Source organism: Meleagris gallopavo, chromosome 1 (genome assembly GCF_905368555.1).
Source record: "Meleagris gallopavo chromosome 1, MGAL_WU_HG_1.1, whole genome shotgun sequence".
Classification (NCBI taxonomy): Eukaryota; Metazoa; Chordata; class Aves; order Galliformes; family Phasianidae; genus Meleagris; species Meleagris gallopavo.
Window position 1 is genome coordinate 8,995,747 of NC_139404.1, and position 26,042 is coordinate 9,021,788.

At 35.5% G+C, this 26,042-nt stretch overlaps 1 protein-coding gene across 1 annotated transcript in view; it reads left to right on the plus strand.

Annotated features, from left to right (window-relative positions):
• The window catches only part of SEMA3A (semaphorin 3A), a 172,475-nt gene that overhangs the window by 39,246 nt on the left and 107,187 nt on the right, over positions 1–26,042 (plus strand). Inside the window, exons 2-3 of the mRNA XM_085216347.1 lie at positions 8,659–8,816; positions 11,894–11,956. Coding sequence (XP_085072473.1) covers positions 8,659–8,816; positions 11,894–11,956 — 221 coding nt within the window. The remainder of the gene's footprint in view (positions 1–8,658; positions 8,817–11,893; positions 11,957–26,042) is intronic.

A 26,042-nucleotide genomic window follows, 5' to 3' on the forward strand; every position in this document is an offset into this window, starting at 1 on the left:
TGCCTGCTTAGCCTGCAGCAGCACCCTTGGAGCTTCATGGAGGCAAATTAAGATTAGGAGCAAAATCAATTAATCTTTTACAGACAATGTTATTGTCTGTACAGTCTAGTGTTATTAGACACTACAGGTACACAAGTGAGTTTAAAGCTAGCTCAGGTGTATTTACATTGCATTATAATCAGTATTTTGAGCAAATAGAATAGTTCCTTTCTTGCTTTGCTTTTTTTCTGGGGAAAAAAAAGAAAAACAAAAAACAAAAAACAAGTCCATGAACTGGTAATCTCTATCTTTCTTTTTTACAGGGAACAGCCAATGAGCAAAATCCGTGCTCTGTACAATGGTTGGACCCAATTTACATACAGGCCGTAGAGAGTAGAAGATACAAGTCTTGTTCCCATGTACCTTTGTGCCACAGGAAAACAACTGTCTCTCTATGCTGTTAGTCACTGAAAAGGTGTTCATAAATCTGTGATATTCATTTATGATATTTATTGAGACAATAATTGTTTATAATACGGTAATCCTCAAAGAAACAACTAAACCATTTCACTTTCTTGATAACCAGTACCAGTTCTGCTTGTTGAAGCATATCTTGTTGATACCTGCAGTATCATACAAATGGCTGAGAAGTGGTGAACTAATAACTAGAGCTGAGATACTTAATGAATGGGATTTAGCTGGTCACTTATCAGTACCAGCTGATGATGCAATTTAAGGTTATACAGTGTCATGTTAAACTAAGAACATTCAAGATACGTTACTCAAGGTATAGTGCTGAGCTAGTGTTCCTAAAGTGTTTCTACTATTTCAGTTGAATCACAGAAACATAGAATCATAGAACCATAGAATGATTTGGGTTGGAAGAGACCTTTAAGATCACTTAGTTCCAACCCCCCACTATAGGCAGAGTCACCTCCCGTTAGACTATGTTGCTTTAAGTTTGGATTGAAAGGGACCTTAAAAGATCATGTAATTCAGTTTCCCTTGTGGGGACTGCCCAAGTCACTTCCGACCTGGTCTTGAGCACTTCTAGGGATGAGACATCCACAGTTTCTCTGGGCAACGTATTCCAGTACCACATCACCCTCATAGTAAACAATTTCTTCCTTACATCTAATCTAAAGTTTAAAACCATTATCCCTTACAGTTTCACTACGTGCTCTTATAAAAAGTCTATCTTCGTCTTCCTCATAAGATTCTTCTAAAGTACTGAAAGGCTGTATAATAAGTTCTTTCTCAAGCCTTCTCTTTTCCAGGCTGAACAAGCCCAGATTTCTCAGTCTTTCTTCATAGGGGAGGTGCTCTAGCTCTCTGACTATCTTCATGGGCCTCCTCTGGACCTACTCCAGAAGCTCTGTATCTTTCTTGTGCTGTAGGGCCGCAAGCCTGGACACAGTAGTCCAGATGGGGCTTTACAAGAGCTGAACAGAATGGGAGAATCACCTCCCTTAACCTGTTGGTCATGCTTCTTTTGATGCAGCCCAGAATATATTTGGATTTCTGAGCTGCAAGTGTACTGTACTGGCTCTTGTCCAATTTTTCATCCACTCAACTCCTTCTCTGCAGAGAGTTCTCTTGGGCTACTCCAAGTCTACTCATCTCCTATTCTGTAGTAATGTATGGGATTGTCCTGACCTAGGTGCAGCATCTTACACTTGGCCTTGTCAAAATGCATGAGAGTCATGGAAGCTCACCTCTCAAACCTGCTGAGATCTCTCTGGAACTTCTGTTTTGTCAGCTGTACCACTCAACTTGATGTCATCTGCAAATTTGCTGAGAGTGCACTGTCTGTGTCATTAATGAAGGTATTAAACAGTACCAGACTCAAAATGGACCTAAGAGACACTACTCATCTTTGATCTCCACCTGGACATAGAGACATTGACTGTAATTCCCTGAATGTGGCCATCCAGACAATCCCTTATCCACAAGATAAGAAATGTTTGTAAGCAATTTTCATTAGCTCATTATTTTACTGTATTATTTTGCCATATTTTAGAAAACCTTAAAGGTTACAGAAGTCGCCCTTAATACCTAGGGGTTCCTTAGGACACAAATGGGAGGTAATGAAGATGTTACCTACTCAGACCTTAAGCTAGACAAGTTTTCCCTTAGGCAGAAATCTAGTTAAATCAGATTCTACGTGAAAAAAAGAAAAGGTATAGATAATATTTTTATTTCCAATATTGTAATGTAATGCTTAACTCTGATAAAGTTCACAGTTAAATATATACCAAAACCTTGAGCACAAAATCAAATTCATAATATAAGATATTACAAATAACTTTACAAATATCATTGTTTAGTTCAGAGGTGAATATTTCTTATGTTTTATAAGAAAACAACTCTGAGTAATAGGGATAATCTGGATTCATTTTCAGAGGCAAAAAAATGTGGAACTAATAAAAGGCAAACAGGTTAGCTTTTGAAATCTAAATGTTTTATGTCTTTAAAATGTCATGTGACTCCTTCAATTATTCAAATCAAGAACACTCTAAGGGCTGTCATGTAGCTAAATAGTGCTGACATTAATGAACTAAAATCTACTCTCAGTTTTACAGTATAAAAAACATATGCATCCATATTTTGAAGTCAAAGGAGTCCATGCTTATGCCGGTGCAACTGAAACAAAACATTGGTGCAACATTCCTCTTTTCAAGTATCTGGTTTTAATCAAACTGTACTCATGGCTCTCAGGTTTTCTTTGCTTTAGTGGAAGGTAAGCAGGAGTGTTTCATTTAAAATTCTTGGATTGCATCATGAGCTCACTAAAAACTGTATATCTTGTCCTAGCTACTTTCAATTGATAAATTGTAATGAAAACATAGTTCCCAGAATGATGTTCAGTTCAGTTCCCTGAACTATGTTCCCAGCTACATGTTCAGAAACAAAAGTATTACAACAAAAATAATGATTCTGTTTTTCTTTTACTCCTTCCAGTAGAGTTTAGTGAAATCAGGTGATTGGCAACTGTTATGATAAGGTAGATGAAGAGGATGAAAGCTAGGATAGATTGAACAGCTGTGAGAGGCTCTGTTCCAATTGTATTTTGATTACTGATAAGATAACCCTCCCCTTTCTGCCCGTAATTTATCTCATTCAAACTACAATAACACAGAATTGCCATTAACAACATATGCTGTGTAGTTTCAAGTTTATTGGGCTCATATTATACAAAAAAAAATCGAAGGTACTGATTGCAAAATTTTTCTTTTTACATTACTAAAAATGGATAAACAGCCTGTTTCACTGTGTGAGCTCATGCATCTGCATGTGTTTTGTTTCAATTCAGATAAAAATGATTACTTTTTGATATTCTCAAGTAACATAATTCTAAAATGATGTGAAATTATACGTTTTTGAGATTTGGGCGTTTTGATGTTGTTTTTTTTCTTTCTTCTTTTTTTAATCTTTTGCTGATAGTTTGATGAGTTAAAGACATACCAAAACAAAACTTTCCTTGCTAAGGGCCTGATCTTAAGTTCCCAGTGATATCTGAGGAAGTGTAGGTGAAAAAAATAAACCAAATCTTGCCTCCTCAACCTCCCACCCCACCAAAACAACAACAACCAAACAAAAATATTGGATGTGTGTGTCACTCAGGATCAGACTTGGGATGCAGACAAGCTCATCTGACTTCAGATACCTCACAAGCACCCAAGTCAGTTCCTGTCCGTGTTTGTAATATAGGAATATATCAGTGAAACCTCTCTGTGTGCACCACAGCTGTTGTCTGGTTGGGATGGGGGAATGACACAACAAATCTTGTACCTTTTCCCTGTTCTATCCCTGGTTTTGCCAAGCAGTCTCTGCTGGCTAATGACTTGCAGGAAGCTATCCTACTTTTCCTTGACTTTTTGACAGGGGCAGGGGCAGATTTTGACATTCATAACAATAAATATGGAGGCTATAGAAGAGGTTAGATTTTAGACTATCCACTCCTTTCTTTGCACAGTAGAATTGGTATCTTAGAAATCAGCAAATAATCACATTGAGAGTAATGAATAATTTATATCTGGGACTATTTAGACAGATATACAAGCTGTTATAAAGTACAGGCAAATATGCATGTGTAAGCAACAAAGGCATGTGCAAACATGCAGCCACCTGATATTCTGTAGCCAAGGTAAAAGCCTGGCGAGAGAAAAAGGAAATGTTCTAGCATGACGTTGTGGGAGGCATTGCTCACAATTCAGCAAAATCCCTGTTTGATGGCATAATACACATTGACTCATCTTTTATCTACTGCTAGGAGGTACACAATGAGATCTTATCATTCCAGGCAAAGGAATGAAGGTTGAGAATTTTGTGCAACCAACAACCCACTCATTTGATTCTCAAGCATGTTATGACAAGCAGAACTGACTGCGTAATCCAGTCACTGCAGAGTCACCAGTAATAGGCCAGGGCCAGATCAGAATCAATGTGAAGAAGCTTGGATTTTTATAGCGATGGATATGAGTTTTTGATTTTTGATTCTTATTGACAAAAATCTTGACTGACATGTTGTTGTGAAGACTATAAGGAGATTGCAAACCAAACCTCATGAATTTTCTCATTTCTCATTGAAACACAGAAAAAATCTACACACTAAAAAGATATTTGCCTGGTCATAGATAAATATAAAAAACGAGAGTGTTTATTTTGTTTTGCTCTTCATTTGACAAACTCCACTGAAGGAACACAGACATAAACCAAGGTTTACAGTGAAATACCAACCATGGATAAAACAAACCTCAGGATCTGCCTGACTGTATTCATATTATCTATAGTTGTGGTTTTCTGGCTTATTCCTTAATGACAAAATTGTCATAAAAATAAACCAAATCTACATTCCTTCTGTATGCATATTTCCATTGATTTCACTTTAGGAATTTGATCATCTTTGTGTATACATACTATTAAATTGCAGTTCCATTAGCAAATTAAATAATCATGTATTAAAAGGAAGGAAAAACTGAAGGACTGGTTTTCTTGTGTAAATTTGCGAGGTTGATCTGGCAAAGTAAATGTTCTGACACAAGTCACACTGGATCAACAGAAATGTCAGTTAAAAAAGAAAGACCATACAAAGACTACAGAGAGACGCACAGAAATAAGGTCAAATACCAGAAAGCTTGGACACTAGTAGAGAAAAGAGAATAAAGTAAAACAAGCAAAGCAAGTCAGGACTGTGAATTTTAGGTTGTTAAAGTGAAGTGCTCATTATCAAAAGCTGGCCCACAAATCTTGAGAAACTCAAACTCCAGTTAGTTTCAGTTTAGATGGTCACAACTGAAATTTTATTATAATACAATGTTTTTTTTTAACAGATGGTGCATTTCAAGCTGTTAGTTTGGGTCACCTGCAGCACTCTTAGTAAATGTGGGTATCAAGCACTAATAACAAAAGCAATGAAGTCTTTACTGCATTCAAAATATCATCAGTCATTCTAAATTTACTTCTTATATCATTTTATAGATGATAGTAAAGTCATAAGGTGCAGTTGTTAGCTTTATAGGGAACAATTCAAAGCAACAAAAATGATTATAGTTGAGGAAATGTCAAAAAGAAATAAGAAAATGCTCTCTGAGCAATCATTGAATTAATGGTTCTTTACTGCAACAGTTGGTGGGACAATGTTATAATCTTTACAGTAAAAATAACTGGAAAAAGCATAAAAGAATTTAAAAAATGGCTAAAGGACGTTTAATATAGGCAACCATTGTATATCTGCACAGGTCATAGATTTGCCAAACTTCAAGATGAACAAGAAAAATGGAAAAGAATTAGAGTATGCGTAGTAGACAGCATTAATTTCATTGACTTATTGAGGGCATTCATCATTTTCTTCTTGTCATTGCAATGCAATCTTTGTTGTAAATCTTGGTTTATTTTAGCACTGATCAGCCATGTACGTTGCCAACATGACTGATCGACACTTTACAGAATTGATGGATATCAGTGACCTTCTGGGAATGTGCCCTGTCACTGCTGTTTCTGTCATTGTCTCAGCAATAGTCTCTGGTTGGTTACTGAAAAGACACTAGATGGTAAACACTTTGAAACTAATTAATCTGAGGAAATTGAATACTTGATTTGTATTGATTGTGCAAATGTCATTGCTTTGCTCTTCAAGAGCACTTTCCAGAATGTCATATAAAGCTATATTAATCACTGAAGAAATACATGTACTTTAGAATAAACAGTAGAGGAAATACAGACATTATTTAGGCTTTCATCTCTTAGTTTTGCTGTAACTATATCCTAATTAAATTATCAGAAAATGAGAATCAACAGCACCCAACTGTCATTTTTCTCCCTAACATATTCTCTGATTCCTGAGAAGGAGAAACCTGATTTAACATTATTTAAATTATACTGCCTTGAATATAATGAGGCCTAACTTTTTTTTCTTTTCTTCATAGAAAATTGGGAAACGACTATATTCCCTGTGTCGATTTACAATTTCCTACTATCCTACTGTTAAGGAAAGTAAATTTTTTTTTTTTTTTTTTTTTTTTCAATCCAGAGCCACAAAAGGCAGAATCATACCTCTATGAGTTCAAACTAAGAGAGATGAAAAAATTACAAAAGCTTTTGACAGCTATATTATAAAAAAAATGATCAGATACAGATGACAGCAAAGCATTTCTAGCCAAGAGAGTTCTAAGACAAGTTAGGCAGTCAATCATTTGCATCACTCGCTATTCAGTAAGTCGACATTCAACATCTGAATCAGTCATTACAATGTAAAGAGAATTAGTAAAGTCTAACAAAATGCAAATAAGTGAACTGGAGGACAATACAGTCAAATTCTAAAACTTGGCAGGAAGCCAGAAGAATTATTTTGACAAGAATGCTTGGGATTATTTGATTTTTTCTTGTTACCTCAAAAAAAAAAAAAAAAAAAAGTCTCAAGCAGTATGAATTTTATAGAGTGAAAATGTATAGTTATATTTAGCCAGTTAAAAACTAAGAGAATGAGGAACGAAATTTAGCGCATCATCTGATACGTTGCTCTATTTGATACGTTGCTCTATTTTAACATCAGTGAACTACTTGATTCTAGGGGGAGGTTTTTTCAAATAAGTGAAAAGAATAGTGGCACAAATCTGGGCTGAAGAATGAACATTCTTATGGTTATGTTCATTGAATGTGTTGCCTATTAGTTCTCTCCACATAAGCCTTTATAGAATCCACCTGGTATATGCAAATGTGAAAAATAGATTTAACATCTCTGGGACTACTGAGCTGGAGACGGTGAAATTCTGTGAAAGAATCTTCAATCAACAACTTTATTGTCCTGGATACAGTAAAAGAAGGGGGAAAAAAGAATAACAATTATGAAAAAATATTAATCAGAAGCTTCTTCTATAACAGCAGCTTCACTTTCATTTTTATTTGCATAGGATATGTTATCATTTACTCACTAATTAATTGAATCAGTGGTGGAAAATTGAAGTGAACTTGTTGAAATCTAAGAAGTTATAGCAGGTATCGGCACCACTAGGCAGAAGCTAGACATTTAACAGCTGCTCTTAAGTGGAAAGACAGACGTCTTTGCCTTGGCAGAGCTTGGTCATGACGCATATGCTAGCTGCCTAGAGGTCTGACCATGTCCTCTCTTGGAGTGTGCTCCAAGCCCTTGGATTCAAATGTGTCCGATCCCTCTCTCATCTGTCCCCATGGGTGTTGTGTGAGGAGTTGTTTTGGCATTGATGCAACTGCTTCTGAGCCTAAAACTGTACTTGGTTCTGTGTATCACAAGGCCAGGGCTTGAATCATGTAGGATTTCTCATCATGGGGAAAGTTTCTTATCAGTATCTTACTAGTACATCACTTGAAATGATAAAGTTGGCTTTGGTCTCAATATGAATGTAGGTAGACAGGACTGAAGAAAGAGTGCTTTCATGAAAGATTATACTAATACGTTCTGCATTATTGTATTGAAAAATATTTTACAGCGATTTCAGGCAAATGAGTTTATCTTTGTTAATGCTTGTGTATAGCTCAGAGGAATTCTGTGGATTCTTGCTCTTAAATTAATCCCGTTCTTGGCAAATTCTGGGAGAAGCATGAGGACTAAAAAATTATTCTGAAGTTTAAAAAGAAGTAACACTAACTTATCTAGTTTTATTCCTGTGATGGATAAGTACATAACTCCCAGTATCAGTAAGCTGAGATGATAGTAATACACAGAAAAAGATCGCGTGTGTCTTCTTAAATCATCAGCTAATCTTTCTTATCCTCTTTCTCACAACTTACAGATGTGTGAAGCAGTTCTGTATGTTAGAATTCTGAGACTTCATGTTTAAATGTGGTTTTTATCAGCTGATCATCCTCAGCTTCGTGCTTGTAAATCTCACTGATTGAACAAAGCTGAATTTTGTCCAACAGTTGATTAGTTACGTGGATAGAATTTTGACTATCTAAAATCTCATACACAATTTTAATTGATTTTGCTGATGACCTTTGTTTGTGTAGAGCTGAATATCAGTAGCAGTCTGAGTGCAAATGCTTGAGATAACAATACTCACAGGTCCAAGTATATAATACTTTCACAGATGTTCATTCCATAAGAATAAATTAAAAAAAAAAAAATCCATACAAGTCAAAACATAAGTCTGTATTCTATTTGACCAGATTAAAATAGAAAACATTATCTTTATCTTGCAGAAATGTTGGAATCCAATAATATAGTCAATTTCAATGGACTAGCTAATAGTTCCAGTTACCATACTTTCCTCTTGGATGAAGAACGAAGTCGGCTGTATGTTGGAGCAAAAGACCACATATTTTCCTTCAACCTGGTTAACATCAAGGAATATCAAAAGGTACAGTTAGTCATGTTTTATATGTCTTATATGTTTTATATGTTTCACAGTTTTGTATAGGACTATATGACTTACGTAGTAAGTGTCTGTATATCAGGAATACTACTACAGCTAAACAGCCAAATATTTGTCAACGCTATGAAGAGAAAAATTATTATGAACCTATAAGTGTTGAATCATTTTTATTTTCCCAAACTATGAAAATTTAAGTCATAAATGAATAATCCAGCTAATTCACAATCAAGATATACTTTGTGTTTGTTTAAAACCAAACAAACATACAATTACGAAAGTATACAAAAAAGGCCTCAATTTTCTTCATTTGCAGATAGAAATATTCTATTCATGAGTCTGTGTTGATTCTTGCTATTCTTAAGCATTTTGATGGCACATTTTAAAATACAGGGAGTACTCTTTTATGAGAGATATATTGCTTTAATACTGGGGGATTTTTTTCTTGGTGTTCCTGACCTTTTGCCCGTTTCACTATTAGCTTCCTAAGGTGATAGCAATAAATACCTTGTGTTTTTTGTTCATAGAGAAGACAGGTTATTCATTTGTATTCTCTAAGGAGAAAGGATAAAAGGAAAACAGTGTATTTTCTTTTCTAGTCTCTTTAGAGCCGCTATAAAGGAAACTAGCTATTTATTTGAATTCTCTGAGGGATTCATAGTTTAATGTGCAAAACATCTGGAGTAATTAAAGGAAACAAGGTGTTTCCATTGCAGAAAACCACTCTGTAGAATGGCAGGGGTTGTATTTTGCTTTTCAGATATGTTTAGAACACTATTTGAAATTCAATACAAATATTATTGTATTATATAAAGAATTGCTGTTGATTATATGGAACTTAAATAAGAGACAACTTATTAAAGAATTTTGGGATCTGCTTATTGAGGACAGTAGGGACACTGAAGAAACTTCAATCAAAATAACAACTAAGTTGGTACTGCAATTAAACTTCATCTTTCAACATATTAAAATTAAGTCCAATCCAACCAGGCATTGAATAGTTCCAGGGATGGGACATCCACGACTTCCTTTGACAACCTGTGCTGGTGCCTATAAGGAATAAGGAATAAATTCCTTATATCTAATCTAAATCTATCTTCTTTTTGATCAATAGTTACCTTTGTAAAATGTCCCTTTCCAGCTTGCTTGTAGGCAACTCCAGGTCTTCCCAGTGTCTTTCTCTTTTTCAGTTTGAACAACCCTAACTCAGCCTGTCTTCATAGGAGAGATGCTCCAGCCATCTTTGTGGCCCTTCCTCTCAACTCACTCTAGCAGGTCCCTCTTATGTTGGGGACCTTGTAGCTGAACAGTGATTAGAGCACTTGCTGATGAAGACTGAAGAAAAAATTTAATTGAGTACCTGAGCTTTTACCACATCCCCAGAAATTAGGCTTCCTATTTCCTTCTGGAAAAGGCATACATTTTTCCTATTTTTCCTTTCATCACTGGTGGACGTATAGAAGATTTTCTTTCCGACCTTGACATACCTGTTCAGTTTTAATTCTGACAGGGCTCTAGCTTTGCTAATGTGATCCCTGTCTGCTTGGACTATTTCTCAGTATTCCTTTCAGGCTGTCTGTCCTTGCTTCCAGCCTCTGCAAGTTTCTGTTTTGTGTTTGAGTATGTCCTTGTTCATCCATGCAGGCCTCCTGGTGTTTTTGCCCGACATCCTTCCATTGTTTAAAAATGGTTCAATTTTGCTGATATTTAAATCAAAATAGAAAAGGTGTAAGAATTGGGAAAAAGAACAGTGAGCCATTCATTTAATAGATTAAAATATTGCTCTAATTAATATAAGAATCTTTGCCCAAAACTTGAACTAAACTTGAACTGGTCCTTCTGGGCGATCTGAGAAATTTGGTTAATGTTTTTTCAACCTAGTAAATTTTAATTTTCACATCTCTTCATATTTTAAGCTGGGCATAGAAACAGGAAGTAGAAGAAATCCTTGGAGAGATAATGTGCTTATAAAATTTTCAACATTATTGTACAGACCTCAGACAGTCAATTTCTGTTTTCTGATTTTATTACATTTTAAGAAAATTCCAAATTTAAAAACACAGTTGGAAACTGTACTTTTGAATGACACATATAACATCTCCTTCATCCTCTTCTGTCACTCATATTCATTATTTTTCTGTTTCTATTTTGTTTCTTTTTGAATACTTTCCTTTTTACTTTCTTTTGACAAACATTATTGAACACCATGGTTGTAATTCAGACTTTTGGCCATTTATATTGCATTATTTGAGACTCCCAAATGAGGAGCCTGGCATTTTATGTGAAGATCTGGTTTTATTCTATATGTAATTCCTAAAAGCTTTTCCAAACAAACCAAACCAACCAATCAACCAACCAAACAACAACAACAACAACAAAAAATAATTAAAAAACAAAGCAAACAAAAAACAAAACAAAACAAAAACAAAAAACCCACCATTAACAATTGACTGCAAGGGTCTCCATTTTCTCCATTTTCTGCAAAGCAAACACTACAGTAAACCTATGTTTAAGTTCTTGCATATTTGAGTAGCTCAATTGGAACAGAATGAACATTTCTGTTTCAATGGTGTGATACTTTTCAAATATAACAGCTTCTTTTTTATTATTTAATTAACTAAATCTAGAAAAATACTGAATTAGTAGTGAGACTGAAGAGGTCAATGCCTCATTTATAATGCCGTAATTTTAATATGAGATTGTATTTCACATAGATCAGATTTACTTCTAGGAAGTATCTGAAATTTTTGACTATGAGTCTCCATTTCATTATGTCAGATTTAAAAATGGAAGAATACTCACTTAATAGAGTCAACTCTCCATTCATATTCAAGATTTGCTGCTGAGGTCATAATATAGATTATATTTCAAGATTGTTTTTACTGTGATTCTTATCATCTCTATTTTGCACCTATCATTTCAATTCTTTGTTGTCAAATTTTGTCAAGGAAGAGCAAAAAGAATGAGCAGAAGACAAAATGAGTGAAGACACTCTGTAACACTTGGTCTGCAGTTTGTGATAACTGAAGCATGAAATAACGTGATTTTTTGCTCTGTGTCTTTAGATTACTTGGCCTGTATCTCATTCCCGAAGGGATGAGTGCAAGTGGGCTGGAAAAGATATTCTGGTAAGTACAAATCTTTTTAGCATTTTTTTTTTCTTTTATAAAACATTCTAAATATTTTATTAGATTTTATTGTGTTAATTCTTAAACTGTAAGGCTGCATATCTGAGCTACTTCAAACTTCTTAATTCTATACAATTAAATTTTACCTTTATGACCAGAGGCAAAGTTTTTAAGTGGAAATCATAGAAATGAAATTAAGTTTTGTAAGGAAAAACAAAAGTCTATTCTCAAGAAAAAGAAGGGAAAGGAGAAATCGGCATGAGAAATATTAACCCTTGCATAATGTTCTTCTGATATCAGGTTACTGACATTCTGCTTTTTTTTTTTTTTGCATTCCTGAAGGTTTCAGACCTGCAATGATTCCCAAGCACTTCTTTCTCTTTCTCTTTCTCTTTCTCTTTCTCTTTCTCTTTCTCTTTCTCTTTCTCTTTCTCTTTCTCTTTCTCTTTCTGGCATCTCACTGAAGTCAGTAGTTTTCCAGTTTTCCCTAAAATCTGTTTTTTTGTTTTTTTTTTTCATTGAGTACTTAGCAAGATCATGATCAAAATAGTTTTAATATTCTGTATTTAGTACCTCAGGATAGACACAGTTACACTAGACATAATTTTCTGTACATTTTCCCACATTCCTCTGTCTTATTCCCTGTATTTTATGAGGTAGGATAGAAATAGCCAGTATTCTCTAAATAATACTCATTCTACACTGAGAATAACTGTTGCCTTTATAACAAATGTATGGGAAATGGGAAGACAGGGCTGAAGAAAGGAAAATGGAAGAAAATAATCCAAATAAATACTTGCATAGCATACTCAAATGAGAAATCATTGTGATTGCCAACAACTGAGAGTAGAAGTTGGCCTTGTGTGTATATTCTATTGGCCTGATTTTCAGGGATGATTCTGTAAAATATTCATAATGCCAACCATATGCCTCTAGAGAGCTCCATCTGAATAATTTCCTAGGTCACAATAAACACAATTTCGTCATCCCCTAAGACAGAGGGGACAATTGTCTTCATAAAAAGTTATTTGGGAATAGTAGAGGATCTAGGTAAAAAGCTAAGAACTGTGGGATAAACTATATATGTGAAAGGGCAACTGCAGTGTCTGATACTCAAGCTACCTCATTTGATAGAAATAAAATGTTTAAATTAATCCTACTTAGTGTTAAATTATTTTCAGAGCATTAAAAATGAGGACTAGACTGTCTAATTTTGAAGGTTAAAAAAAAAAGTTGATGTTAAATATTTAAAAATAAGGTAAAAATTCTGGACAAATTAACCAACTTTGCACCTTGATCTTATCCTAAGCATTACAGTATTACATGAAGTAGATTTTATTGTATGTTTTGGTGAAACAAGAGATTGAGCACTGAGAATGAAAGGATATTACTTTAATTTTTAAATTAAATTTAAAATAACTTATTTTTAGAAATCCAGAACAGTACAGAAGTTCATTGCATTGCACTGCGCTGATTCTAATTCATCTCCATCTTCACTTATAATAAAGTATTATTTACAACAAAAAGATTTTACAAATGGAGTGAGCTGGGAAATTCAGGTTCCCACTCTCCTACTCCTGTAAGATTGGGAGGTCTATTTATCCTGTAATTAATTTATCCATCTTTTGCATCCTGTGGTGTTAAGGCAGCTGCATCCACTAATCATGATTAAAAGTGGCAGCCAATACCTTACTACAATGGTTTGTATGACCTGGCACATTATCTGCTTGCTGTGAACCTATGCATTAGAAGCAGCACACTCATGAGTTGATGGAAGAAGATAATGAAAAATATGAGCACAGCACTGAGGAAAAAATGTGATATAGTAGTAGCACAGTGGTACAGAAAACTATTGGAAGAACCAGATAACTCATTTTGGAAAATATTTTTCACATACTTGGGTTGTTAGGGATGATGTGGCATTTTTTTTTGCTATAGTTATTTTTTATTTATTTTCAGACTTATCTAGAAATAGAGGTGAGAAATAAAAGGATGAATAAGTCATATTTAGTGTGAGTCCAGTTTTCATACAAAGATGGAATACATTAGGCCTGCTCCAAAAGTAATGCCTCCTATTTTTATTATGTTAACCCACAATGTTAGAGTCTTACGTTGGTGGTGTGCAGTAAATGTTGAACTTTTCCACCAATATTCCATTACATTGCGTTGCCATATGACAGATGGCAGCTGAAGCATAGTCTGACAGAATGGCGCTTGACATGAAAGTGCATATGAAGAAAAGGTGTGTAATGTAATTCCTCCATGCAGAAAAAATTGCACTAATTGACATTCATGGACTCTTGCTGAAGATTTGTGGACCCCAAACAGTGGATATTGGCACAGTGAGGCAATGAGTGGTGCATTTCTTCAATGGCAACAGTGAAAGAAAGAAAAACCACATTCCGGATGATGATGCTCTCACATCACTAAATGAAGGGTGTCTTGATCAACGCATCCATGTGAATTGGCAGATAACAACCAGGGAAGCTAAATATGAAGTTAAATACTGGCTTCAGTGTATTGGAAAGTGTATGGTGGCAATGTTGGAATATCACAAAGTTTGCACCAGGTGAGTCCAATGAATGCACACATGGAAACAGAAAGAACACTGTATGCAAGTCCATCAGGACCTATTGAGCCAACATGAGGCTGAAGGTGACAGTTTCCTGGGTTGCACCATTACTGATGACGAGGTGTGATGCCACCACCACAAGCCAGTGTCAAAATGACAGTCCATGGAGTTGTGATATGTGAATTCCCCATCCAAGAAAAAGTTTAAGATGCAGCCCTCAGCAGCTAAAGTGATGTGCACTATTTTTTGGAATAGGAAAAGGGTGATTTTTCAGGATTTCCTGGAACTGAAACAACCATCAACTCTGATCACTACATCATATCACTGACGAAGCTGAAGGCTCAAACATCCAGAGTCAGTCCAGAGAAGAGAACCTTTTACTTGCAACGTGATGAGACTAGGCTCCTTGCCAGTTTGAGGACTGTGGATCACACGGTCAGTCATGGCAGAACTGTCCTACCACACATTCCGTACTGTCCAGTTTTTGTACCTTCTGATTTCCATCTGTTTAGGCTGATGAAAAATGGACTGTGTGGGCAACATTTTCCTAGAAACTGTGAAAGAGTGGGTCATCTCTGATGGTACGGGTTTTTACAAAACGTGGCATGCAGTCTCTTGTTCATTGCTAGTGAAAATGCATAGCTAACAGTGGTGGCTATGTTGAAAAAAAGTGTTTTGTAGCTGAGAATTTGCTCTATCAAGTAGTGTTACTGTGCTCTTTGTATCTGTTGTAGTTTCCATGGAAATAGATAAGAGGCATTACTTATGGAGTGACCTATGTATATTTTGGTCTGCTCAGGTCATCATCTTGGAATATTTACAGCTTCCTTTTATTGCTATAATACAATATGCTATTAATAAAGTATTTAGAATAACTTCTTTAGTTGTAATTAGAGATAAAGACCATTTAAGGAACTTATTATTCCTTTTTCATTTATTCCTTAAAACCATTGTCAGTGCCTTGGGAGTGTGAAATATAAAGGCCATAAAAATAACTCAACAGTCTCTCATTAGTAAGAACAGGAGAAATAGAGGACAAATAAAGTGCCCTATGAAAAATGCTTGATTTAACATTGCTTTCAGCAGTGTACCACTGCTAAGATATTAGATACTCCTCACTTGTGATGGTTCAAAACTTTTCAAATGACAGTCTGTACTTTTGCGTTGAGATACTTTTAAAAAACTTTTTAAATTATTGATCTCCAGGGGAAATGAGTGCTGAAAATGCAAGTCCTCACTAATAGGCCAGGTGCACTGCAGCAGCTGCAGTGCAAGTACAACCTTGTCTCTGCCCTGCTCCTAACCTCGACTCTGACCTCAGAGATTTCCTCTCATAATTATAAGAGGTAATTTACCATCATTTTTACTCCTTCAGAGGGATTCCTTGCACTGACACTGTCGGTCATGTTGATCTGGGTGCAGCAGACTTGCAGTACAGGCAGCTGGCTTGGGATTCAAGGAGGGTGGCCTACTTGAACTGCTCTTGTGCTCCTGGACTCTGTTCCTCAAGAAGTCTTTCTCATACTTATTTCTTAGCTGCTATTTATTAAAGGACTTAGTATATGTTAATTAGTTAAGTTTTGCTCACTGTATTGATAAATATTTTTAAAATATGCTTTGGGTTTCTTTCCCTGTGAGTAAAGGAGAAGGAAGGCTGATTTACCCCAGCTATGCAGTCCTATAGAGCAGGACTTCTCTGATAGAAGTTAACTCTTAACTTTTCACAAATTATAAATTAAAAATAACAAAAGCAGAAAAGTAATATCGCTTATGAGAAATTAAAAGCTCTAAATAACAAATATAATGTTTGCTTATGTAATCCAACTAAATGAGCAGTTCTTTGAGGATTTCTCACTGCTCTGGAACTCAGTTTCTCATTTGATCTATTCACCTATTCTAGTTTTTGTAAGTCCTGTAACTATTTCCAATGATTCCTGACTAGATGTTGGTACTGCTAAAAGAAGACAAGGTGTCTACAGGATATTTCTCAGCTCAACTTTTATGCTGAAACTTATGAGTGTGGACATGCTCATAGTCACACCCCTCCCTAGTGAGCCTCAATATTTTTTTGTCAAGATCTAACAGGCACCTGTGACCCAGCAAGAACACATGGCAACCCCTGTATTACATATGGGTTAAATAATAGGCAACTGGGAAAACAAACAAACAAATAAACAAACAAAAAAAGACAGTTACAATTCCACTCTGATATCATAATATAATATCATAATCCAATGAAGCAAAGATTGAATGATTTACAAAAGTTGGTGGAAAGACTAGATAGTTTTGCAGGTTGAGATAGGGTAATTTGTTGACTGGAAAACTCATCTAATCCTTACATTGCTAATTTACTATAAATTTAAAAGTTAAATCTGCTGTTAATACATTTCTGTACCAGGTTTGACTGAGGAACCAAAACAGTAGTTCACAAGGTACTCAAATAATTAGAAGAATCCCTATTAAAGGGTATAATAGATTTACTACAACTTGAAAACCTTGAAGATGTGTATCTGAAGTGCACATTAGGATGTTATTTTCAAGTATGATTTGTCTATCTAATTTATTTAATCATTTTTATATATCCCAGCCTAAATTAAATTGTTGAAATGGTTCCATACATAAATCTTTAAATTTCAGTGGATACTTTATAAGAAAGTCAATAAAATATAAGGACAAAGTCAAAAATATAAGGAAAGTCAAAAATATAGGACAAGCTAGATGATGACAGATACTTTGCATTCAGTATGATTTTTCTAGTGAGAATTGGATGTTGGTATACAGTGAGATACAAAGAGTACCAAGCTATTTTATTTTGCACTAGCAAGATTCTTCATGCATTCTCTCAAATGAACAGCTATATTTGTACTGAGAGTTAGACTTCGATGTCACTGAATGCAATAGCTAAGCTGTGTCAGCACAGTTGTGTGTATTAACACTGACTATATTACAATTTGTATGAGGCTGATATCTACTTGAGCTGTTTAATTGTCATTAGACTTCAGCTAGTTAACTGTTACATGAATTCAGCTGTGATCAGCTTTTATTATTGATTGCTTTCTAGGTGTTATTTTAGAAGATCTTCAGATCAGAACCATTTTCCTATTAAAGAAGATGTGGTAGACTCTTTACAGGACGTACAGTATAGCTATATTCTATGTATGCATCTTTGCATTTTAGTGTGGTGTAATCACTGAGTTTATGATTCATGTACATAGAATCACATGACTGTAATCTAGTTCACCATTTCTTTCATAAAGTCAAAATGTTCATGTATCACCTAAGTTTTTGCATTCTTTAAAGTTTTTTAGATATTCCCTAAATCTTAGGAAAATAAACAGTTCTAAAGCCATCAATGCGTAACAACTTGACTGAAAAAGGAAAGAAAAAGTAAAATAATATGATGTGTAACTTAGCAAGTGTTTCTCAGATCTCATGATACTTTGGAATAATTAAGTTGGCAATGAATGAGCACTTCTCCCTTTAACTCATTTTATTAGTGTTGTTGCCTTAGGGAAAATAGAAGAACATGGAGGCAGAAAGCAAAAATAATTCTTTTCATATCTTATTGTAAACAAAGATCAGAAGAGGGAATCTGAAAATTAAATACACAGTACTGCCTGTATCTAGAAAGCTTGCTGCTAAATTCCTCTAATAGTCATTTATCAGGTCAATTTACCGCTGACCCTTGGGGTGTGCCAAAGAGAAGTTCATCTCTTTATTCAGTCTTGTTCCTTTGGAGAGCATTCACAGCCAGATTTCCAACTTTTCTATCACCAAACTTTGTCACCATGAACATTTTCTTTCTGACTCTGTCTCCAGCATGATACTGAAATTCCTTCATAGACTCAGGACATGCATACTGCTAGGGGGAAAGGAGAAAGTGCATGTCTTCTGGGAGTAGTAAGAGATGAGTAACAGATCCAGAAGCAGAGAAGGGTAAATTAAAGGAGAAATGAAGGAAAATTTGTTCCCAAATTACAGGTTTTAGTTTCTGAACAGTATTTTTTCCTCATGAACTCTAGTTTGGCCTTGACAAAACTACTGCTGTTTAGAAATGACTGGGTAATTCCTTGTTGTGATTTATTGCATCCCAGCGTGGTCAGAGTAAATCTGTCCTTTTTTACATTTCTTTCCAGAGAAAAAACATTAGCTTGATAACTGTTGGAAGTCATAGATGTGTTCAATACTGGCTTTCTTTCAGAGAGCTTCAGGGTGAAGCTCATATAGTCAGAGAAGAGCATTTTCCTCGATGCCATTCACATCTCTTTCCCTCTCTCTCTCTCTCTCTCTTTTCCCTGAATTTGTCTCAGGTTCTTTCTTTCTTGGCTAACAGAGAAATGTTTAAGTTTCATTAAAGCTGTTGCTTTAATGAAAGGAAGTGTAATGTAAAATTGAGGATAGCTCAAAGATCTCAGTTCCTTACTGAATGTGCACTATTTCCCTATTAAATTAGTCTACAAAAAAATTTCTTACTTTGGTTCTGTTACATGCATCTACCACCCAGTAGTTCAACTAAATTCATCCTTTCTTGATACAAATCTAATATTATCTGCCTTCTTTTGGAATAACTAAAAGAGCTAAATACTAGTTAATGTTCTTAAAATAACATTGGAAATGATACATAATTATATATGTCAAAGCTAATATTTTATTCACATCCACATCTTCATTCTTCATGTCAACAAATATTCTTTGAAAAGCCTTATTATTGTGGAGAGAATTTTGGATCCTGAAGATGGCGGAACAAGAAAACTAAGAATACTAAATAAAAAAAGAAATGTCTCCCCTCTCTTTTTTTTTTTTTTTCCTCTTCTTCTTCTGACTGTTCAAAGTGATTTGTGTTGACACAGCTCATCTGTTGATTTTCCCTTGCTGATCTACATATTGCAAATCTTTAGGTTACTGTACATGTATCACAAATTGCCCCCCAACCCCCTAAAAAAAAAAATAATAATAATTAACAATCCATTTGGCACCAAGTTTTTACTGACTGGGAATTCAGAATAGTTTAATTTCCAAATTCAAATGTAAGGGATCCCACAGTAAGGAACATGTAATTTCAGAGTCTGTCTTATGGAGTATATTTATTTACTGGCCTACGTATTGCTAAGCAACAGTCAGAAGGATGCCACAGTCTTTTGCTTTCTTTCAGCACTTCACACATTTACATTTACTTTCAACACAGAAGTTTTGAGTATATTTATCTTAGGTGTCTGTGAATGGCAGCCATTACAAGATATGCCTAATGCTGAATAAAAGCAAGCTGACTGATACGGAGTCCAAGTGGCTTATGTGCACATAATAGACTTGGCAACATGTTTGTCTGAAATACTCCACCCAATTAGCAGGTGTTGATCTCTTTCGGAAAGGTGGAATGTAATCTGATTTCTCCAGGAGACAGGTGATCACCCCACCCAGATAGAAAAGATAAATGAGAGAGACTCCTTAGATCTAGACTGTGGTCGCAACTTAAATTGTTGCTGGGTTTGGTGATATTACTTGAGTTAAAACCAAATGACATAGTTCATTGCTTTGCTAATAAAGCCATGTCCCAAAAGTGGAACAGCTTGTCTGTAGAGCAAAAACAATTTTGTTTTAAAGTTATAGTCAGAAAAGAATCATCTGCCACTTGTATGTAATGTTTTGAGTTATTCCTGAAATGTTTTTCTGTTCCTTACGTAAATTAATTCTGTTCTGTAGGAAATAAATATTACTGAAGAACATAACAATTCAAAATAAATGAAGTTTCTTAATAAAGCTCTTGGAAAAGTTCAGTGTACAACAATCAATTTTGCAATTGTCACTGCAAAATCCTGAAAATCAATTTGCTGGACTGTATTCACAAAAGGCTTTCGTTTATCTTGTTAACTACACATTAACTAGATGTACAAAAACATGGACTGATCCTTAAAATTGGTATTTTGTGTTGCAGCCCTTTCTTGGCCTCCCTTTAGCTGTCCGCAAGTCCAGAACAGTTGTTATCTGCATCTACTCAATGAAGATTTATGGATGAAGTACATCTCCAAATTTAGACATACCAAATGCAGAACAAATCTGTAGAAACTTTGCTTCTTAAGACCTCAGGCTACGCTAGGTGATTGTTGCTAACAACAAAGATTCACTGGTTTCACTGATGTGCTATGTTCTTGGAGTCAAAGTGCCAGTATTGACCAACAGATTTACAGGAAGGCAGGCAGGCAGGCAGAGAAGCATTTTTTGTTTCACACTTACTAACACAAAGTAGGAAGCAAAGGAGCTTTCCATCTGCTGTGCAAGTGTTTTGATGATAAAACTATTTGCTAATATGGCATGCAGCTTTGTGGCTTGAAAGAATTGGGATGTATCTGACTGTTTTTCAGTAGGTTTTTCGTTTAATCACATGCTTTGTTAATTGACTTCTTGTTTCTTGTCTTGATGTTTCAGTGGTTTAAATTCAAGCAGACATTCTGCAACTTGAGTAAATTATACATTTTAAATATTCTCATGAACTGTTATCATATGAAAAAAAATCAGACAGATAACAGGCATAACTTAATTGGGAAGATAACTGTGGAAGTACAGTAAGCTGCACTAAGCAACCAATAATGTCTTATCAATTCTCATCAGCACCTTCAGTCAGAATTTTCTCAGAGCACATCTCAAGAGTGGAGAAAAATCTAGTTATGGAATTAATCAAGTATTTATCTGTAATGTTGGCGGTGGTGACCAAGTCTAAGAGTAGTGTAATTTCTGACATCTTGGGAAGTTTTGAGCAGTTCACAAGGGCCACTGGATATCAGGATCTGCCATCTTTTTCAAAGCTCAAAGTTAGTGAATGCTTTTAAAGTAGGATTAGAATTCAGTTAAAAAAAAACAAAAAACAAAAAAACAAAACAAAACAAAAAAACAAAGAACACCATAGATATATAGAAATGACTAGATATTTTGTTTGCCTAAAAATATTCAAGGTTTCTATTGGATATATTATTATTTTTTTTTTGAGAATATTATTTATTTATCTGTTTATTTGATGAACATTGACCAATGGAGATATAATCCCTAAGAACTAAGTTTATAGAAATTCTGTAACACAGACCCCAATAATTACACTGCTCAACTAACTACACTCAGCAGTGCAAATTGACTTTCAGAGGCTAGGACCATAAAACACTGAACCTCTGACTGCAAGATGCAGTAATGAGAAAACAGGAATAGAAATGAAGTTATTGATCCAAGCTCCAAGAGGTACACAGCAGTAAGTCACTGCTTGAAAATGTTTTCATGCCAGCTGTGTGCAATGCTGGCCTCCCCCTCTCTAAAATCAAATACCTGCTTAGTCAGGTTCAGTTGGAAGGTTATCTCCTGGAGTACAGATGCCAGGCATAATTTACCCACCTGTCAGACTCTGTGAAAATTTTATATTACTGGGAAACATTCCCATTGCTGCCAATGCAGCACTTAGAATAATGGCTTTGCAGCAGAGTTACCAATTAAGTTACTCCAATAAAATGAAATTTAAAAAAGATAATCTCATTTTAACAGGACTGGAATCATTTGCTTTGTTCCCTGCCTACTTCAGGCCTGTTTAAGCAGACTGTGCTCTCTGATCAATGTTTTTAAGTGCTACTATAATTCAGAGAAGGAAGCAGTAAAAAATCTTAAATAATTTTACTGCATTTAAAAAAACTTGCACACAAGCAGCAATAGCTATGAAAGCATATTCATTGTAGAGTTCACTCCAAAGAGGGCCTCCTTGCACATGCTAATGTGCTGAAGTGTTTGCAGAATCTAGTTGATCCTAATACTCTGTGTACAAGTTACAAATATACATTTATTGCTCTGTCACTCCAGAAATATTTTCCCTGAAACAATGCTGTAGCTTACTGACAAAAATGTTGTGCCAATACATACTGAACTGATTGCAGCTGGCAGTAGCCCACTAGGAAAAGAGAGGAGCAAAAAAACTCCCTGATAACTTGGGAACATCTTTCAACAGTGTGATAAATTTGAATGACAGCAGTAATATGAGGGATTACTTACTCTCCATGGATACCTCTGACCTTGCCACTTGAGAATTCAACTAATTAGACAGTAGAAGAAAAAAAAAAGTAAACATATTAATTAAACTCATGCATAGGACTTAATATGGAAACTGTCCATCCACTTTGATTTTGGAGACAAAACACGTATTTGTTTTGTTTGTCCAGCTGTTAGATGATAGCTTTAAATCCCCTTGTCCATCCAATTTAGACAAAACCTTCTGATATTTTAATCACTTGGCTATGTGGGAAGGTTGAAATAAAGGAAGAATGTTTTACAGGGTCTGATCCTTATCTGGATTAAATCAGCAGAAAACTGTTGAAGATAGTGGATTATTTTGTCTTCTACGTAGTGTCCATATAATCTGGTCATTCATTTTTGCGGTAATATCTGTGAAGCAGTATAATCATAAATGATATTTTTCTTGAAAGCTAAAATGGAAAATCTTTAAAATGAGGAAAAAAAGTCTAGATGTTTGTTGGTCACGTGGACTTACCCCTTAAACTTCCACCTAAAAAGATGTCCTTGAAAAAACTCTTTGCTGCACCAGTAATCCAGACAGAAGGACGTAAGTTCTTGGCTTTTGAGGAAGAGATAATTACTGGAAACTCATAAAACCCACCTAAATTCAGTTTTAATTTTCATATGTAGAGCAGATGTTTTGACAGATGGATGGACTTTATTTTTGTAAGTGTCCGGGAAAAGTCGGCAAAACACAGTCTAATCAGTGTTACATATCTGTGGTGTTTGTTTTTCAGTCTTTCTGCTTTTGACTTCCATGCTTTGGTTGCAGACATTTTCTTTGTAATTTATTTTTTCAGGCTAATCTCTCTCTTCATAATCCCTTCTATCAATTTGATACAAAAATATTGGAAATCTCTTTAAAATTAAATGTGTATGTTTGGTTAGTGTCAGACATATTGATCTTCATATGGTGGGTGTCTTGCTGGAAAGCTTAATTAACACTTTATCTTCTCTTAAATACAGGCCCTCTGTCCTTATGTAATATATAATATTTGGTATTGGAATTTAGACAAGATCTTTGTCCAGACACACTGAACCTCACTGACTTTAATTCACGCTCTGAATTTGTGACAGTTTCTCAACTAATATCTACAAATAGGATTTTAGTACAGAAGGATTTGCAGTAAAAATTGTTTTGCTGCAATATCCTAACATGATGGAAAAGATTTTAGCTACTTTTAATTTTTATTTTAATAAACTGTCAGTGTTGCACGTAGCATAGTCAGGACAAATTACGATCCCTTTATTTGGCTGTGCTTTAGAGAATATTGGCAATCATGTCTCATAGTGTGGTTAGTTTACAAAGGCAGATCTAGTATTTACATGGTGAAAATTTTATAAAGGTAGCAATCTAAAGAGTTTCGCTCTGTGAGGACAGAAAATGAGAGACCTCATAGGTTATGCTAAGAGGTTCCAGAGGATGCTGGGGCTTAGTTCTTAGATTTAAAGATAGAGATGTTTCAGAACAAGGCCAAAGGCAGAGCCTAGAGCTATCAGGGAAACTTTATACTATTTATTAAAATAGAAATGAAGATTAATCCTCTACAGAATTAGGCAAGACAAATGAATGGGGGTTTTCAGGACTGCTGTAACTCCCACATGATATACCTAATTTTCTCTTTGAATATCTACCTCAATTATTCTGTACCATATGAAAACACTTATGCTTTCTGCTGTATACATGTATAAATACATTCAATCTTTAAGACAAAAACCTATATTTAGCTATATACAGAAAGAAAAATTTCCTAATATGAAATTACCTGTTACAAGAAATAGGACTATTAGGTGGAAAAATTTATAATGATTCACTGTGGTGATTCCAATGTTCCTCTTTTCAAAAATGTATTTTCATTAACTATGCAAGTTATATTTTCCTGTCTACAGAGAAATCTGCAAACTTTTCATTTTCATTTCAATTAAGCTAAAAATATTTTCAACATTCACTCCACCCATGATTTCCGCTTTGAAACTCTAATTTTCTTTCTAAAACTGTTTTACTTACTTAAAGAAGAACATTCAAAAGTTATGAATATGTCCAGAATATGCAACATGTAAACAACATTCTCTTCCTGGGAAAAGCAAAAGTGGATTCAGAGGTACTTGAAGAGCGAACAGAGATGCGGACAGCGGTTAAGTTCCCTGATAATTTGACTGTTACAGCTTCTGACTCTTGGTTCCTTTCATAGAATAGAATCATAGAATCATAGAATTGCTCAGGTTGGAAAAGACCTTAAAGATCATTGAGTCCAACCACAACCTACTCATAGTACCCTAACTCTAACAACCCTCCACTAAATCATGTCCTTGAGCACCACATCCAAATGGTTTGTAAACATATTCAGAGATGGTGACTCAACCACCTCCCTGGGGAGTCTATTCCAGTGCTTAACAACCCTTTCTGTAAAGAAGATTTTCCTGATATCCAACCTAAACTTACACTGGTGCAGCTTGGGGCCATTTCCCCTCATCCTGCCACCTGTCACCAGTGAGAAGAGACCAATCCCGTTCTCACTGTAAGCACCTTTTAGGTATTGAAAGAGAGCAATAAGGTCTCCCCTCAGCCTCCTTTTCCCAGACTGAACAGCCCCAGTTCTTCCAGTCTTTCCTTATAGGCATATTCTCCAAGCCCTTCACAAAACTTGTTGCCCTTCTTTCGACCTGCTCCAGCACCTCAATGTCCTTTCTGTACTGAGGTGCCCAAAACTGAACGCAGTACTTGAGGTGAGGCCTCACCAGGGCTGAGTACCGAGGTATCTTCTGTATCTCCAGTGGATATTTTCTCCTATGTGCTAGATGCCAGGATGCTACATTCCTTTCGTAGTATTTGCTTCCTTTTCAGTACCTTATGCTCTGAGATCATGTAGTGAAATGCCTCCTTTTGCTGGCTTGGACCTTCACGCCAACAGTACAGTCCTGGCCCGAGGGCCCAGCTGCAGGAGATGCAGCTGCCAAGTGGGACAAACCCAGTTAGAGGCAATCACATAATTCTGGGCCTCTAGCCAAGTGGGTTGGTTGTTGCTTTGTAGTTGAACTGATGTAGCCACTAGTGTTGGGACCCGCAGAGCTGTGTGCCAGGTTTCACAACTGAATACCAATGCAACCAGGGAAAGAATGAGGAAACAGATCCTGGCCACTAGAGTCAAGTCACCCAGATTTCACATAGTGGTAGGTCCAAGTCTTCACGAGGCACACACATTTTCCCTGATAGTACTGTCTTCTTCAGCTTCTTCATACGTGCATGCTGAGATTTGGAGTTTAAATAAATCATTAAAACTAGTTAAAATTGTCATAGTACAGATTTATTTTTATTTTTTCTTCCCAGAGTCACATAAATGGGGAAAATTAAATATTCACCATTACGGGGCAGATTCTTGCTCAACTCAGAGTATCACTCACAAACTCCCAGGTACAATGGTGTTTCCACACATCATAGTATATCTATGCAGTTGTACTTGAGCACAGTTAGAC